The 19495-nt window shown below is 44.9% G+C and overlaps 1 protein-coding gene across 1 annotated transcript in view; it reads right to left on the reverse strand.

The window, feature by feature from the left end:
• Window positions 1-18986, reverse strand: part of ITIH5 (inter-alpha-trypsin inhibitor heavy chain 5) — an 86116-nt gene extending 67130 nt beyond the window's left edge. Inside the window, exons 1-2 of the mRNA XM_070471951.1 lie at window positions 18799-18986; window positions 6555-6599 (exon numbers count right to left, since the gene is read on the reverse strand). Coding sequence (XP_070328052.1) covers window positions 6555-6599; window positions 18799-18888 — 135 coding nt within the window. The 5' untranslated portion in view covers window positions 18889-18986. The remainder of the gene's footprint in view (window positions 1-6554; window positions 6600-18798) is intronic.
• Between the last annotated feature and the right edge of the window lie 509 nt (window positions 18987-19495).

Raw genomic sequence — 19495 nt, forward strand, 5'->3', positions numbered from 1 at the left:
GTAACAGTGCCAGAACCATGCTAACTGCTGAACTGACTGTATTTTCTTCTTTTATAAATCCCTTTTTTTTTTAACATCAAGAAAAATAGTAATGTTTTAGTATTAGAAATACTACAGAAAAATTAAATTACTGAAAACTGGGATTGTAGTCAGTATACAAACACTAATATATAAGTCATTTTTATAGATTATAAAGTGCTTGTTACTACATTTTATTAGCAGTGTATACTGACATAGTTGCTGTTGTTGTTTAGTCACTAAGCTGTGTCTGACTCTTTGCAACCCCATGGACTATAGCCCACTAGGCTCCTCTGTCAATGGGATTCTCCAGGCAAGAATACTGGAGTGGGTTACCATCTCCTTCTCCAAGGGATCTTGCTGGCCCAGGGATCGAATCCACATTGCCTGCATTGCAGGCAGATTCTTACCACTTAGCCATCAGGGAAGCCCTATATTGACATTACCTTCTAAATAAAAAAAAGTGAATGTTTAGGCTGAGTGTAATTTTATTTTATTTATTTATTTATTTTAGGCTGAGTGTAATTTTAAAGATTAATAAGACAGGGACTTCCCTGGTGGTCCAGTGGTTAAGAATCCACCTTCCAACACAGGGGATGTGGGTTCAATCCCTGGTCGTGGAAATAAGACCCCATATGCCAAGGGGCAACTGAGCCTGTGCACTGCAATGAAAGATCCCAGGTGCCAACACAGCCAAATAAATAAATATATTTTTAAAAAACTTAATACAATAGAAGAGGTAGGTTTCTGCTGAGTATGTTACTGAGTTATGCTGGTGGTAGTAGGGGTGGGGTGGGTCCTTTGTATGTCCTTTCCATTTGTCTTCTGAGGTAGGGGTAGGAATTGTGTGCTTAATTCACAGGACATCAATTTTACATTGTTATATTCTTTTCTATATTCTTGATGCTCTGGCATTTGGGGATTTGATCTTGGAGAGGTTGCTCCTCCCCTCCCAGGGTCAGCTGATTCCTGGAGATAGCAAATGTTGCCCTGTGAGCACACCTTCAAGATACAACCAGTCAGTAATAGCATCTCCCCATCCCAGTCACCTACCTTACCAAGCCCTTGCACACCAGCCAATATTCCCCCGCCCCAAATCACCCCATGGTCAGACTCTGTAGCCCAGAGATTGCCAAAATTATTTCAGCTACCCAGTCCTACAATCCACAGGGTCACAAAGAGTTGGACACAACTGAGTGAATAAACCATCATCCAGTCCTAAGGTTACTCGGCACCCCTAACCTGACTCATCAATTCCTTCCTGCAAAAACCACAATAAAGGCTCTTGGCCATGCTCTCCCCTCTGACCCTGCTGCCCCGAGTGACCTGGTGCTTCTCCACATGGCCCTGCATGCCACTCGTCCCTGGGGACCTGTGAGTGTAAACTTCCTCCTTCGTGATGGTCATTTCTGTGTCTGCGTGTCTCACCACATCCGCTCAAAACAAATCTTAGCTGCAAATTTTAGAATCTCTGCTACAAAGGGGATGCCAAGATGTGGCTCTGCCATTGGGAGGTTAAAGTATGACAGGAAAACCAGGCCAGTAGTTGTTGAACACCAAGGAGACTCTGACAAAAAGATACTCCTGCTTTTCAAAACGTAAACACTGTTAGTATCTGTGATAGCAGAGAGCTTTCTTAAAAGGGTATCTAATTAATTCAGAATAAAATCAAAGCATGTCCCCAGGGGTCCATGAGCTGGGAGTGATAGGAAGATCCCAGCTGTTGCCACCATATCCTCTTCACTAATCAGAGTAGAGAACGCTCACATTAGTGTGGCACAGCTAGAGCGTGAAATACAAGGAAACTTTGGGTAAACTAAGGCTACACAGGCAGGAAGGAGCCAGATCATGAAGTGGGGGTGAGGTGGGAGGGTGGGCTTAGATGCCTTCAGAGTTAATCATACAGGTGACACAAAGTCACTGATTTTTTGCTTTCATTTTAGTCACTAAGTCGTGTCCAACTGTTTTCCGACCCCATAGCCTGTAGCCTGCCAGGCTCCTCTGTCCATGGAATTTTCCAGGCAGTAATACTGGAGTGGGTGGCCATTTCCTCTTCCAGGGGATGTTCCTGACCCAGGGGATCAAACCCAAGTCTCCTGCATTGGCAGTCAGCTTCTTTATCACTGAGCCACCAGGGAATCCACAAAGCCACTGAAGACATTTGCAAAGGAGAGTGATGCACCAGACCCATGCTGGAAAGATCATTCTGGTACTGTCTCGATGGGTAAATGAAGTCAACATTAACAAATTTATATGATGCTTGTTAAAGAGAGGCTTTCTACATTCTTAGATTTCTAAAGAAAAATCTGAGTGATTATATGAAACAGTTAAAGGGTCAAGAAAATCTTTGTAACTACAAATGAAAATAAGAAAAGTAAACTTATTTATTACTCAGGAACTTAAAGCCTTTATAACGACAAATATTTCATAAACAAAGCTAATAGACAAATGACAGACTTAGGGAAGAACTCTTCCAATTCAGAATACAGAGTATCCAAAACACACAGAGATCTCCCACATACTGAGAAGTGCGGGCGTGCAAGCTAAGTCGTTTCAGTCATGTCCGACTCTTTGCGACTCGATGGACTGTAGCCTGCTAGGCTCCTTCCTCTGTCCACAGGATTTCTCAGGCAAGAATACTGGAGTGGGTTGCCATCCCCTCCTCCAGGGAATCTTCCCAACCTGGGATCGAACCCATGTCTCTTTGTCTCCTGCATTGGCAGATGGGTTCTTTACCACTAACGCCACTTGGGAAGCCCACACTGACAATCAGGAGATAAAAATCACAAAAGAGGGCTTCTCTGGTGGGGTAGCCATAAAGAATCCGCCTACCAATGCAGGAGACATGGGTTCTATTCCTGGGCAGGAAGATCCCCTGGAGAAGGAAATGGCAACCCATTCCAGTATTCTTACCTGGGAAATCCCATGAACAGAGGAACCTGGTGGGCTACGGTGCATGCAGCTGAAAAGAATTGGACATGACTTAGGGACTAATCAACAGGAAAAATTTGAAAAGAAATCGCAATAGAAAAATGGCTGCAGGACCTGAAAAACAATTCATGGAAGAACGACTCTGTATGGAGAAAAATCCAAACTCGTAAGTCAGGGGAATACACACTGAAGGACTGATATCACTTTATATTTTAGAGACTGACAAATCAAAGAGAGTAATTCTATTGTTGCTGGCGGAAATGTGAATATTCGTCATTGCTGATAGAAATGGAATTAGGACAGAAAGTACTAGGAGTATTCAAAACCTAGTCTGACTACATTTATCAAAATTTTTTAAAATGCATGTGCACTTTGATCCAGCAACCCTCCTACTGAAAATCTTGGCCACAGCATTAAAAGCATCCACTTACTAGAAAAAGCAAAAAGGTTTTTGCAGCAGCGTTTACAGAGGCCAAAAAATTGAAACCATACTGAAAGCTCAATAGTTAGAATGCTTGATAAACGATGGTGTGCCAACGACATGGTATATTTTTCATCATCTAGAAGGGACAGATTTAGGCCAGGTGAGGCACTGTTGAGTGAAAATAATAAGAAACAAATACATTCAGGTGAGAAGGCAGTTGGGTGTAATAGTGACAAGCACAAACTCAGAAGCCAGACTGTCGGGACTCAAAACCGTTGTTCGATCACCTCTTATGGAAAGTGTAACCTTGGATGAGTGACTGTTTTCTTGTCTGTAAAATGTGTCTGTATTTGGCTGAGCTAGATAGAACACAAGAGATACTCAGGACAACACCTGGCCTGTGGTCAGCATGCAGAAAACAGCAGTTGTATTTACATGGTCCCACTGTCTGATAGCATACATGAAAAATCTTAAACTTGCAAATGTATACAAGGGTCCCCACCTTCCTCTGCTGTTTTTTTTTTTTTCTCAGTGGTATTTATCTTCTCCATTCCTAACACATTTAACCATTTACTTATAGACTTTGCCTATCTCTGCCCCTCTTTAGATTCAAGCTCTATGAAAGACAGTGTCTTGCCTGTTTGTCCATTGCTGGATTCCCAATGCCTTGAACAGTGCTGGGCAGACAGTGAGGACTCAACAAATCCTTGAATGAATGAATATGTGCATCTATGTCTTGCTGGGAGCAAGGGCTCCTCCCTTTTTTATGAATTTTCACTGAAGAATTGATGCTTTTGAACTGTGGTGTTGGAGAAGACTCTTGAGAGTCCTTTGGACTGCAAGGAGATCCAACCAGTCAATCCTAAAGGAAATCAGTCCTGAATATTCATTGGAAGAACTGATGCTGAAGCTCCAATACTTTGGCCACCTGATGTGAAGAACTGACTCCTTGGAAAAGACCCTGATGCTGGGAAAGATTGAAGGCAGGAGGAGAAGGGGATGACAGAGGATGAGATGGTTGGATGGCATCACCGTCTTGATGGACATGAGTTTGAGCAAACTCCAGGAGTTGGTGATGGACAGGGAAGCCTGGCGTGCTGCAGTCCATGGGGTCGCAGAGTCAGACACGACTGAGCGACTGAACTGAAGTATGGTTGATTTACAATGATGTGCTAGTTTTTGCTGTGATACACATACATATTCCCACTCCCGTTTAGCTTCTATTCCCATATAGGTCATTATAGAGTATTGAGTAGAGTTCCCTGTGCTATGCTGCAGCCATCTCCAACCTTTTGGTACCAGGAACCCACTTCATGGCAGACAATTCTTCCATGGATCAGAAGGCTGAGGGATGATTTCAGGATGATTCAAGGGCATTATATTTCTTGTGCACTTTATTTCTATTATTATTACATTGGCTCCACGTCAGATCATCAGACATTAGATCCTAGAGGCTGGCGACCCCCTCAGAGTTCAGCACCCCTCGCGTGGTCAAACCAACCAGGTGCCAGGTGTGTAGGTGTCGCCTGGCCCTCTCTGTGTCACTACCTGGGAACTGATCTGCAGGACAGGCTCCAGTGGCTGCTCTGACTTCCACTCTTACTGTGAGTCACAAATCATCTATTGTCTCTGGCCCAGGAGTCTCCTGTTTTGTGACAGCATCCATGAAATAGCAACAGACAAGCTTCCTGGCTAGTACATCCGGTAAAAATCTAGACTCTTCCCAATTCTTTACCCATTTATGTTCACATATTGAAGGAGTCTTTGGGACTATAAAAGAAAACAACAGTCTCAGAGGCCCTTGCTGAATCATCTAACTTCAGAGAAACCAAAACCGAACTTCAGGTCCTGCCCTGATACTCCAGGCCGGTTGCATCTATCTGGGACTTATCACCTCCTGTCCAGAAACCTTCCACCCCTACACCTGCCCAGAAGACTTATCACCCCCTGCCCAACTACAAATGCCATGTCAACTAAAGAATACCCAAGACATCCCGCCTGATTAACGTTTCCCTTATCGCTTCCACAAACCTCCCTGTAAGTATGAAGCCTCCCTGATCCCTCTGGGCGCTCAGCCTGGTTGTTAGGCCAACTATTGCCCCTCCTTGCCTGAATAAAGGTAACCTACTTCCGTTGAGGTCGTCTCTCCTTCTTTTCTGCCTCAGCCCAAACTATACCTTACACATATGTCTGTCTGTGATTATGTGAACATGCAGCAAAACAGAAAAAGACTGAGGGTAATAAATCTGGGGAGGCAGGATCGGGAGGATGGGGGTGGGCAGGGAGGAGGAAGCCATGCAGAAAATGATGAGAATACAAAGTCCCGGTCCAAATAAAGGTGGGAATGATTGTGACGTTGGTCATGAACAATTCAGCAAGAATTCAGACACCAGCCAGGAGCAGGGAGTAAACATCTTGGGTTTATGGCTTATCTGTGAGGGTGTGCAGAGGATTCCGTATCCTCAGAGCCTGAAGGCGTGTCCCCACACTTGGATACATCACTGTACACACCGTGGGAAGGAAGGACTGAGGCAATTTCAAATAAACACTTAGAATCCTTAATGTTTCCCCAAGTCCCATCTGGGAGCCTGCAGCATACAGCGAGAGCCTGTCCCAACTTCTATCACACGAAGCTTCAATCTACAAATGGGAATTCTCTGCTTGCTTTCACTCTTTACTTCCTAACACCATCTTTATTTCCTGTGTAAGAACATTACTAAAAAAAGGAAAGGTTCACTTAGATGTTAGCTTTTTTCTAAGAAGGTCTTTGAAAACTTTACACTTCGTCCTTATACTTTTACTGGAATAATCAGGTCTCTTTTCAGAAAAACATCCACTTAAAGAAAAAGTTTATGAAAGAAAGGTTTATAAAAGCTACGCTGAGGACTTTGTGGTGGTCGACTGGATAAGATTCCAGGCTTCCAATGCAAGGGGTGAGAGTTCAATTCCTGGTCGGAGAACTAAGATCCCCCATGTTGTGAAGCCAAAAAAAAAAAAAAAAGAACATGACAATATCATCATAATAAACATTTTTTAAAAAGCTATGCTGTTTCACATTCAATTTCTTCTACATGCAACTTTAAGGTTTGAAGTAGCTGCGAGCATAGCTGTTACCTGGTTCCAAATACACAGACTCGTGAGGGGTACAGACTTTTAAGAGAATTTATGTGAATATACGTACCAGCCTTTGCAACAGCCTGACTTGCCTTGGGATCCTGAGTCCAACCTACAAGGAAAAAAGAGACATGAACTATGATTGTGAGGTCATTCTCACATGAGTTAGTTAGACGAAGAGGGTTAAGACCCACGAAGGCACACGAAGGATTATCCACCACTTGAAAAGCAGTTTTGACTTTGAACCAGGAAGCACCCAGAACAAGGTTAGAATTCATGCTTCTCAGATCTGGCTGGCTGCTTAACCCACAATATCACACCACCTCCTCATCTGGGGTTCTTACATCTGTAAGGGGAGCAGATGAAATGACCAGAACAGAGTTCATTAGAATATCTATATTTAGGGCCTTCCCTGGCAGTCCAGTGGGCAAGACTTCACCTTCCAGTGCAGGGAGCTGGGGTTCAATCCCTGGTCGGGGAGCTGGGTTCCACATGCCTCGCAGCCAAAAAATCAAAACATAAATCAGAGACGATACTGTAACAAATTCAACAAAGGCCTGAAAGATGGTCCACATCAAGAGAAAAAAATTAAAAAAAAAAAAGAGTATTTGTATTTGGTTTCCATTTATTTTTGGCTTGAAAATCAACTCTTTGCAGTTGTGTCTGTTACAATGAATAAACATGTCCTCTTGCCTCTGATGGGTTCATTCATTCCGCTCAAAACCCCAGGAAGTTCTGGAGGCAAAACTGAACTTACCTTGAACTTTCTTACTGTGTTTTTTCTGGATGATTTGCTATACTTTCCCACAGGCAGAGGAGGGGCACGGGAAGGTGATAGCATCCTTAGTTTTAAAAATCATCTAATAATTAACCAGCCCCTCTGGACTCATGTAGAAGTCCTAGCTGGTTGCCAACCACTTCTCAAGATAAATCACTGTTTAAAGAACAGAAGTGTGGACTCCACTGCTGTGAGTAATAAGTCAGCCTTCCTGAAGGGCAGTAAGACACTGTTGATCAAAACCTTGGAAAATATGCTTAGACTTTACACAAACCTTTTTTAACAGCTTCGTAAGGTATAACTTACAAATGATAAAATTTGTTCTTTTAATGTGCACAAAAACCTTGGAAAATATGCTTAGACTTTACACAAAACTTTTTAAACAGCTTCATAAGGTATAACTTACAAACAATAAAATTCGCTCTTTCAACGTGCACAATTCAAGCTTTTAAAATATATTCACAGGGCTGGGCAAACCATCATAATCAATTTAGAACACTTTTATCCCCAAAGAAACCCTGCTTTACCTGTCACTTCCAACTCCAGCCTTTCCCTGGCCCTAGGCACCCGTTAATCTACTTTGTCTCTATGGATTTACTCATCTTGGGCATTTCGTATAAATGGAATTGTACAATATGTGGTCATTTTTTACTGGCCCTTTCCACTTAGCATAATCTTGTAGATTTATTAGCACTTCATTCTTTTTTATGTCTGAATAATAGTCTATTGTGTGGCTACATCACATTGTGTTTATCCACTTCCCAGTTGTCAGACTCTAAGGTTATTTCCACCTTTTGGCTATTATTTATACTGTGGAACTTGCATGGATATTCACATGGATGTCTCTGTGTTTTTATTTCCTTTATAAGTGGAATTCCTGAGTCATATGGTAAATTTGACTTTTGAGAAATAGATACACCAGTTTGCAAAGTAGCTGCAACATTTTACATTCCCACCAGTATGCATGTCTTTTAATTTAGAAATCCTACTTTCAGAAAATATCAATTGGGGGTGGGGGGGGTGAATATCAATACAAAAAAAAATGAAAGCATGAAAAGACTTCTTTGCAACTTTGAAAATAATTGCTGATCCTTGTAAATAGCCTAACATATCCTTTAAAAGTGGTTTGGTTAAATATATTATGATATAGTGATTAATCAGAATACAGCTATTAAAAATAATGGTATGGACCTACATTTATTGACTTCAAATGTTAGTTTTACTGGACTTCTGAGCTGTTCACTAAATATTTCTCTAGCTGTCTGCTGGAAAGATTGCACTTCCTGGCCCCTGGTGGGAAGACAGAGCCATGTGACTGGTTCTGGCCAATAACTTATGAAGGTAAGTGACCTCTGTCACTTCTCCACCAAGGACTCAATAGAAGGTATGAGATTCTCCAGAACTGCCTTTTCTCACCTGCACAGTAAGTAGTAACAGTTGAGAGGCTGCTGCTCCATCAAGCCCAAGGTCAGACTTGCTCCACTGACACCCCAAGATGGATGTCATACAAGCAAGAAACAAACGTTCGTCTAATTTATGGTTGCCAGGTAGTGGGGAGAAGGGTGGAGAGAAGGGATGGTTAGGGCATTGGAGATGGACATGTACACACTGCTGTATTTTAAATGGATAACCAACAGGACCTGCCGTATAGCAAAGGGGACTCTGCTCAATGTCCTGTGGCAGCCTGGATGGGAGGGGGATCTTGGGGGAGAAGGGGTAAGTGTATATGTATGGCTGAGTCCCTTTGCTGACCACCTGAAACTATTGCAACATTGTTAATCGGCTATACTCCAAAACAAAATAAAAAGTTTTTTAAGAAAGAAATAAATGTTTGTCATTTAAAGCATTGCAGTTTGGGGGTTCTTACCCCAGTTCAGCCTGGCCTGTCCTCACTGATACAGTCAGACACACTTTGAATGATTAAATCAGATAACAAAATGCTATCTTTACCAATCTCATTTTTTAAGTATGTGTCTGTATGTGCAGAACGCACCCAAAATTTTAATGGCAATTACCTCTGAATGTCTGAATTTTTTTTCTTTAAACTCTTCTGTAGTACCTTAGTTTTGTATCACTTGCAAATAGAAAAAACAATAAAGATATTTCCATTCTGTAAACTAAAAATCTGGTTTAATCATGATCCTCTTCTGATTCCTTCTGAAAATAGATACGTGCTACTGTAAATTACAATTATAGGCCATCATAGAGTCTCCCATTCTACAGAACATGGAATAGGAAGAATTAGTATATGATTTCAGTTGACATATGCTCTCATGCCAAATAAGAACCAGTCACTAGAAGGCTACTGGTTCCTATTTCTAAAATGAGGTGGAATGATTTGAATGATCCAACGGAAACCAGAATCAGTGTCTTGGGCAAGGTCTCCCCCAGTTCTGCAGGTCCGTCTCAGGTCTCTCCCTTCCTAAAATTGTGGAATCCGCTGGGGACCACCTAAAATAACTAACCATGGTCAGAAGGGAAGCCTGGCCCTGCTCAGGTATTACGTTCTCCGGTTGATCTAAAGTATTCTCTTTGAAGTCTCCTCCTTTGAAGAATAGGTTTTCCAAGAAAATAAACAAGCATTCAGGAGAACAAGAGAAGTTGGTTTTTCATTTTTGAGGTGGCTATCTGATATCTCAGGGGATCACCATGGCAACACTTGAGTCCACATTTAGACACAGACCAAACCAGAACCAAAACTTCCTGGTGCACAGAGATTCCTGGTGCCAGCTAGGATTAGAAGTGGAAATGACATTAATGTCATCTTCATTGTTTTTAATTAGGAATTCCTGACCCCTTTTATTGTTTGAGAGCTTTCCTGTTCCCTAATAAGAACCTGGAAGCGGGGGTTAAGGACAGGTAACTGAATCTAGCTTAAAGTCAAGGAGGGTTCTGAATAGTAACCTCAGAGCATGGGCCCCAAACCACAGACTTATGAGATGGCTCAGATATGAATTTCTACTCCTTCCAAGCTGAGCTTACTTCTCCAGAGCCAGAACAGATGTCCAGACCACAGTATTTAATAAGAAGTATCAGCCATGATCTTTGCCATGAAGGACCATACCACCTAACTTCAAAGAAAATACACTCAGGAAAACTTACCAGATGAGGTAATTTTTATAAGTTACAAAGAAAATGGGAAAAAGGGAAGCATTACACTCTCAAGTGACCACGAAAGGCTTTACGATGGAGGGATGGCTTGAAGTAGGTGTGTAGGATGTTGGTTGGAGTGGAATAAGAGGGGAAAGACAAATTTAAAGAGAATCAAGCTCAATATGAGAACCATGCTGAGAAATCACTCATTATCTGCCTCTTCAACTCACATGGACCAAGCAGCATTCACTACCAGAACGTGCATGGGTGGCTGAAGGCTGCCTTTGCACCAGGAATGTAGCAATAACCCCATCAGAGCCGGGGGACTGGAATCTCCATCTATCCCACCATCAGATGGCCCAACTACAGGTGAAAAACAGCTTAATGTTCATCATCTGGATAAAAGAGATGGTATTTTCCCCCCAGGATGAATCACAGGGTTGGATCAGGATCAGGAGGGAAGAGAAAGCATTCCAGCAAGTCCACAGATGGGGAAGAGCGTGGGAAGGGAGGAGAGCAGCGAAACCTACTTCCACCCAGGGTGAGGGGTACTGGAAATATGCACAATACACACATTCCCATTAGAGATGGGTGCTTTCACGACCTGGGTCCACTGAACAAGAGAGAGAAAGGCGTGGTTCAAGCGATGGGGTTCCCTCATCCCTCCCGAGCTCTGCCACCAGCCCTGTCACTCTAGGCTCCATCACAGAGCCAGGAGTGGCTGCACTGAGGCCAGGCTCAGCCACACACCCTCGAACGGCTGGAGACATGAGCGCCTAGTGGGCGGCTGGAGACGTGAGCGCCTAGTGGGCTCTATGCCAGGAACTTATCTACCCATTGGCCTGCACCTCCCGAGGACATTCTGAAGCCAAGACCAGGAGCTCAGGAGTCAGCTGCCCCAGAGACCTGGCCAGGACCTGACGCTGACCCCAGGGCAACAGGCTGGGCAGCACAGGAGATGCCACCCGTCACCAGGGCTGAGGACAGTTAGTCTTCCAACAGCCCCATTCCGGGAATTCTCTATCACCTGCACAAAAGTTCTCTTTCGGAGAAATGGGGCTGCCTGTTGTTCAGCTACGAGCCACGCGCCATGTGGGATGCTCATAACCTCAGCAATGGGAGAAGAAACTTCATCGGGGTGTGGCGGTGGTGGTGGGGGGGGGATGAAATTTCAAACAATTTCCAGGCAGCTGGGAAAATAATAACAAAACCCAAAACAACCAGCTTTAGGTGAGTCAGCCTGTTGCTTTCGATCTGTGAGAAACAAGGGACATGGACCTGGCTTGTGGGAAGATAATGAGGAGGTCGGGGACCCTCCCACCAGAAAAAAGAAAAGCTCAGGTCTCCATCCTATGGCTAACCAACCCTCTGTTCCTTAGATATTGAAAGCTTGCAGGGGACATCCCTGGTGGTCCAGGGGTTAAGATCTCGCCTTCCAATGCAGGGGGTGTGGGTTCAACCCCTGGTTGGGGAGCTGAGATTCCATGTGCCTCGTTGCCAAAACACCAAAACATAAAACAGAAGCAATATGGTAATAAAGTCAATAAAAACTTAAAAAGAGAAAGCTTGCAGGACTTCCAGCTGGACCTCTGACAGCATGTGGGCAGGGCTCCTTTACATTAGAACATCCAGGACTTCGGGGGAGTGTGTGTTAGGAACACAAGGTCACACAGGACTCATCGCTCAACTCTTAGGACTCCCCCCTCTTCTCCCCAGCCCCGTCCCCAGAGAAATCAGACACAGCTAGTTCAGAAGTAAGCCAGTCTCTGGAATCTCTCCCACAATATCCTTCTTCCCCATCTAGCCTTACGACTCCACTCAAACAATCACAGCCGTGGACATAAAGGAGATATGATTGAGAGCTCTGGAGCTCACAAGATCTTGCCTTGACTTTATTTTTCAAAGAGTTAAAAAAAAAAAGATGTCTTGATTTTCTGTGTTTTCCCAAATGCAAAGTGGGAGATTATAAAAGTTAAAAGTGCAGAAATGCTCAGTTCGGGGACTTAGAAACAGATTACCACAATGAATGCGGTGCCTGCGGCAGAGGCTAGTTCACACACTATCTGTGTGCCAGGAGATGCAAGTTAAAGCTGTCCTTAAACAGGCCACATGGAGTTGTAAATATGAAAGTGGTGCAGTCTTTGGAGGAGTCACTGAGAGCCCAGCTTGGCATTCAGGGCACCTGGGCTCTAATTCAGGCTCTGAAATATCTATCCCCTTGGGCGCATCACTCCCCCTGGGGGGATTTGCAAGGTTCTTCTCCTGGAGAGGAAGCTTGCTGAGGCTTTCCTTGCAGTGGTAGAGATTCAACCAGGCTGTTCATAAATAATAAAAATGGCTAATGAGACCTGAGTGGTACTATATGTAAGTGCTTTGCCTGAATTAACTCATTTCATCCTCACAACAACCAGAAGAGCAGAGTGGGTTGATTATTTTTTATTTAATAGTTGATTATTACAAGAGGTTCCAGAAAAACATCTATTTCTGCTTTATTGACTATGCCAAAGCCTTTGACTGTGTGGATCACAATAAACTGTGGAAAATTCTGAAAGAGATGGGAATACCAGACCACCTGACCTGCCTCTTGAGAAACCTGTATGCAGGTCAGGAAGCAACAGTTAGAACTGGACATGGACCAACAGACTGCTTCCAAATAGGAAAAGGAGTATGTCAAGGCTGTATATTGTCACCTTGCTTATTTAACTTATATGAAGAGTACATCATGAGAAATGCTGAGGTGGATGAAGCACAAGCTGGAATCAAGATTGCTGGGAGAAATATCAATAATGTCATCTCAGATATGCAGATGACACCACCCTTATGGCAGAATGTGAAAAAGAACTAAAGAGTCTCTTGATGAAAGTGAAAGAGGAGAGTGAAAAAGTTGGCTTTAAGCTCAACATTTAGAAAATTAATATCATGGCATCTGGTTCTATCACTTCATGGCAAATAGATGGGGAAACAGTGGAGACAGTGTCAGACTTTATTTTTGAGGGCTCCAGAATCACTGCAGATGGTGATTGCAGCCATGAAATTAAAAGACGCTTACTCCTTGGAAGAAAAGTTATGACCAACCTAGAAAGCATATTAAAAAGCAGAGACATTGTTTTGTCAACAAAGGTCCGTCTAGTTAAGGCTATGGTTTTTCCAGTAGTCATGTATGGATGTGAGAGTTGGACTATAAAGAAAGCTGAGCACAGAAGAATTGATGCTTTTGAACTGTGGTGTTGGAGAAGACTCTTGAGAGTCTCTTGGACTGCAAAGAGATCCAAGCAATTCATCCTAAAGGAAATCAGTCCTGGGTGTTCATTGGAAGGACTGACGTTGAAGCTGAAACTCCAATATTTTGGCCACCTCATGCGAAAAGCGGACTCATGGAAAAGACCCTGATGCTGGGAGGGATTGGGGGCAGGAGGAGGAGATGACAGAGGATGAGATGGTTGGATGGCATCGCCGACTCGATGGACATGAGTTTGGGTAAACTCCGGGAGTTGGTGACGGACAGGGAGGCCTAGTGTGCTGCGGTTCACGGGGTCGCAAAGAGTCGGACACGACTGAGCGGCTGAACTGAGCTGAACTGATTATTACTCAGAAGCTGACGAAAGGTAAGCCTCAGGATCCCTAAGTTGCACAGTCCCTTAACAATGATGATGTTGGGCTTCCTTAGTGGCTCAGTAGTAAAGAATCTGCCTGCCAGTGCAGGAGACACGGGTTCGATCCCTGGTCCAGGAAAATCCCACAGGCCACAGGGCAACTACGCCGGTTCGCCACTACTGCTGAGCCTGCTCTCTGGAGCCCGGGTTCTGCAATAAGAGAGCCACCACAGTGAGAAGCCCTCGCGCCAAACTAGAGAAAAGCCTGAGCAGCAGTGAAGACCCAGAGGAGCCGAAAATAAATTAAATTACAAAAAAAAAAGTCTGAGGAAAAACAATTACTCTAAAATTAGGTTGCTTGTCAGTCTGTCAAAATGTGTCATTTGTTGTGATTTATCATTCTAAATAACTGTTCAAGGGCACTCAAAGCCAGTGCACTGGGACACCCTGAGGGATGGGATGGGGAGGGAGGTGGGAGGGGGTTTCAGGATGGGGACACATGGACACCCATGGCTGATTCATGTCAGTGTATGGCAAAACCCACCACAATACTGTGAAGTAACTAGCCTCCAATTAAAATAAATACATTAATTTTAAAAAATAAATAACTGTTCATTTTAGCACAGAATTTTGTCAAGAAGGCTTTGCCAATTCTGTAAACTTGACTCCCCTCTCAAAAATTTAGATCCACTCCTGCCTATGAGGTAGGAACCATTAACACTGCTATCTTGTAGATGATGAAAGAGATCCAGAGATGTTAAGTTACTTGCCCAAGTACACACAGCCAGTAAGCAATGGGATTCAGATTTGAACCCAGGCAGCCTAGTTCCACTTGGAATGCTGTTAACTATGTACTTTATCACTTCTTATCATTTTTACATGGAGCTCCTAGAAAACTCTCCGTGACACTCAATACCTGATAGCTACTATTATACGGTAAATTAAAAACTGTTTTTGCAATAATGGGAATGCAGCGCCATCCTTATTTAAAGAAAGCGTATCAATTTGAAAGCAGACTGATTTTATACAAGACATTTGCTTTTTAAAAAAATAATTGCAGTTTATTTTATTTTTAAAAATTATTTATTTATGGTTGCGCTGGGTCTTCATTGCTGCACAAGCTTTTTTCTCTAGTTTCAGCAAGCAGGGGCTACTCTAGTTGCAGTATGCAGGCTTCCCGTTGTATTGGCTTCTCTTGTGGTACAGCATGGGCTCTGGGGAGTGCGGGCTTCACTAGTTTCAGCACATGGGCTCAGTAGTTGTAACTTTCGGGCTCTAGAGCACAGACTCAATAGTTGTGGCCCAAAGCATGTGGGATCTTCCCGGACCAGGGGTGGAACCCTCATCTCCTGCATTGGCAGGTGGGTGCTTTACCACTGAGTCACCAGGGAAGACCAAGACTTGCTTTTTAATATTAATTTCCTGAAAGATGCTTTCAAAGCTGTATCAGTCTCAGTGTGGTCCATGCATTGCCCGCACCAGGACCATCGGGGTCCCATCCAAACCTAGTGGATGGAAATTGATGGGAGTAAGGCTCAGGAATCCGAATTCTTAAAGAGCCCCTGAGTATCTTTCTGCAAGATGAAGTTTGAAAACCACTGCAGATAGTAGGTTTATTACACTATGGGTAATACTCTTTATAGATGAGCTGTGGGGGAAGAAAGGTCTTTAATCTAGCATATATTAGTAATATTTTCAATCAAAGGTAAGTAATAGGAATTATAAAGCAAACTAACAGGCAAATTCGGGTACATTAAAATTCACAAATTCACTGACATCTAAAAATTGTTTGTGCTCAGTTGCTCAGTCATGTCTGACTCTTTGCGATACCATGGGCTGTAGCTCAACAGGCTCCTCTGTCCATGGGATTCTCCAGGCAAGAATACTGGAGTGGGTTGCCATTCCTACTATTTCCTACTCCAGGGGACCTTCCCAACTCAGGGATCGAACCCAAGTCTGCATCTCCTACTTCGGCAGGCAGATTCTTTACCATCTAGCCACTTGGGAAGCTCTGAAAGCTGCTCACCAAATACCACATGTGGAATTAAAATATGACAAATGAACCTGTTATGAAACACCAGCAGAGTCAGGGACATAGAGAATAGACTGATGGTTGCCAAGGGGGAGGGGGGTGGGAGAGGGTTGGATTGGGAGTTTGGGGTTAGCAGATGCCAACTATTAGCTATAGAATGGATACACAGTGAGGTCTTACTGTACCGCACAGGGAACTATATTCAATATCCTATGACAAATCATAATGGATAAGAATACAGAAGAAGAATACGGGACTTCTTTGGCAGTCCAGAGGTTAAGACTGTGTTGCCAGTGCAGGGGGTCTGGGTTCGAGGTGTGGCCAAAAGATTTTTTTTAAAAAGTAAAACAAAACAAAAATAAGTCACAGTACAGTGACCCAAATCAAATTATATAATAAAAAAGAATGTACGTATATATAACTGAATCACTTTGCTATACCGCAGAAACTAATACAACCGTAATTCAACTACAATATGATAAAAACAAATTTTTAAAAAATGGTTCACATATAATTTTGAAGGCCATAATTATTGAGACCACAGCATTAACTGCATTGCCAGGCACTGTTCAAAGTATATTAATTAATCTTCAGAATCCTTTAATTAACTAATCTAGTCACCCCCATCCTCAAGATGGGTAAATAGAGGTTCGTAGATGTCAATTAGGGCTCCCCAGGTGGCACTAGTGATAAAGAAACTGCCTGACAATGCAGGAGACGCGGGGTCGATCCCTGGGTCAGAGGGCATGGCAACTCACTCCACTATTCAAACCTGGAGAATCCCATCGACTGAGAAGCCTGGTGGCCTACGGTCCATAGGGTCGCAGAGTTGGACATGACTGAAGTGACTTAGCACGCACACAGATGTGAACTAACTCTCCAGTAAGTGCAGAGACAGGATTTAAACCCAGAAGTCTGGTTCTGGAGGCTGTGCTCTCAGGTCCTACATCTTATATACACAATTTCTTTTTTTAAGAGGGTGGGGATAAAAAGGTAAACTCACAAATTTTCACAAAACTTTATATTCAGAGTTTTTTTTTTTTCTTATTTAGTCATTTTCCAGAAGAATAAACGGTGCATTGGGCTGAAGACAGCATGAAATCACTAACATGGGCCAAACCCGTGTTCTTATAAGCAGGGAAGTTCAGTGTTAAGCCTACTTGGACTTGCAGATGTCAGAGCTTTAATCCCTCCTCTTAGCTCATAAACAGAATCTTTGTTTCAGTGCTTCCCACATCTTCTCCCTCCACCCCCTAAAAAGTTTTCGGATCTTTACCCTAAATTCCTTCCCTCAGCACTTCAGCTGCCCAAGCCTAAGAGCAGGCTCCAACATCAAGTGCTGACCATTCCCAGCACTTTTAGATGTATTACCTACCTAACCCTCATCACTCTGTTCTTTCCCTCTTTGTAAAAAATTGGAAATTGAAGCACTCAGGACTGTGCTCAGCATCACAGAGCTGAAAAGTGCCTGAATCAGGAATTGAGCCCCGATACTGGGCATCAAGCCCCCGTCCTTAACCAAAACATTTACTATTTCATATACCACAGCATACAAGGCCCTTTAAACAACTAGCAGCTGGATCCTTACAAGTACGCTCAAGAGGAGGCGTGTGCCCTGCTGTAAGAGACAGGGAAGGAAGGCACAGAGAGGCAGAGAGGAGCCTGTCCGGGCCACACAGCTATAAAGGGCAAAGGAGAGACCAGCCTTGCTCTCTGGATGCCAAGCTTGCACATTCCTCCTCAACCACACAGCCTCCTGGAATTTTTATGGGTTATTCCTCATGGCAGTCCTACAAGAGAAGAATCGTTCCATTTTGTAGATAAGCACATCCTTAAGGCAGAGTTGACATGAAAGTAACCATGGGATGTTTAGGCAGATTCTGTTTTCCAGATCTGCTTTCAAACCAAGGCACTGGGAAAGGGGTCAGAAAGTATACCTGCTTATCTCTTCTTCTCTTCCTGCAAAAGCATGCTTTCAGCTAAACAATTTAAATACATGTGTGCAAACAGCACCAGGAAATGCAGAAATGCACCGTCTACGTTAATCAGGACAGAGCCCTTTCTCCCTATAAGGTCTATGCATTGATAACTGTGGGAACCTGTTTTATATTCTTTCAAGAGCCTTCCTATCCATCAGACATTGTATTTAGAGTTCATATTTGCAGGTTTCATTCACTTGTGAGGTTAAACCATTTCAAAAATCCTGGCAGATACACAGAGTATTAACCAGGGGGAACTGAGATCCTTTGGTTCTTCGTCCGCCGCCCATCATTTCGCCACCTTTAAGCTGCTAAAGCATTAAGAGAATAAAATTATGTTCTCCCGGTTTTCAGGTGAGAAAAGCGGAGGCTTCCACGAGTTTAGAACATTTCCTAGACGTGCTCTCTCTCTGGAACAACTGGAAACCAACAGCAACCTGCCAACACCCTACCCCACAGGCGCATCTGAAAGAACCTTGCAGTTAACTTAGGATTCTGGCTCAGAAATGAACAAAACCAGCAGAAACCCGCGCAGGTAACAGGAGCCAAGAGGTTTGGTTCCGCAGGACTTTGAAGTGCAGACACAATTCTGCAAGAAACTTCGTCAGCCAGACTCTCTCATGAGGGAACAGTAGATGGGGAAGCTCCCAAGCAGAAGGCTGGGGACGGAGAGGAGAAGGGGGGACGATATACCAGGACATGGGGGTGATCCCACCCTCCCTCGCGTCCCCCGCGTCCAGTAGCCTGTCCGGCAGCCACGCGCCCGAAGGCGGCGGTGGGAAGAGACTGCAGCCGGCGCCCGGGGCCCGCCTGGGGCCCCCTAGAACTCCACTTACTTGATCCGATGTGTCCTCCCAGCTCCTCGCCTCTTCCAGCAACCCGGCGCAGAGCGGCAGCGCAAAGCAGAGCCCGAGCAGCGGGAGCATGGTGAGGCCGGGGGGCTGCACCAGGACGCCGCGGGATGCGCGGATACAGCGCGGGACTCAGGGCTGCGCTCCGCGGTGCAGACGCGCGCGGCCGCGCCTCACGCTCCGCCCCGCCCCCTGAGACCGAAGGCCCCGCCCCTGAGCCCGAAGGCCCCGCCCACGCCCATTCGGGTCCCGCCCGCCGCTCCTTCCGACCCCGCCCGCCGCCCCGACCCCGCCCCGCCCCCTGAGCGTTGCGGTCCCGCCCCCGCGTCCCGCCCCGCCCCCTGAACTCTCCGGCCGCCCCTGAGCCCCTCCTGTCTCGCCCCCACGCCTATTCGGCCCCGCTCCCGCACCCCTCGGACCCTGCGCCCGGCTGGCCCCTGCGCCCCTCCGGCCCTGCCCCCCGCGCCCGGCCGCGGCTCCTCACCCCTCGCAGGTTCAGACTCCTCACTCCCGCGAGGCCCGCCCCCGGTCCACTGCATCCACGCCGGTGCCCCCAGCCCAGAGCGCACGGTTCGCCTCCCATCGCTCGTCGCCTTCCCGCCAGTACCTTCAGCATCCCCGCTCCTGCCCCGCCCCTCCCTCGCCTTCTCCAACCAGCGCTGGGGGCACCTGCCACCACCTG

This window comes from Odocoileus virginianus, chromosome 9, assembly GCF_023699985.2.
Source record: "Odocoileus virginianus isolate 20LAN1187 ecotype Illinois chromosome 9, Ovbor_1.2, whole genome shotgun sequence".
NCBI classification, from domain to species: Eukaryota; Metazoa; Chordata; class Mammalia; order Artiodactyla; family Cervidae; genus Odocoileus; species Odocoileus virginianus.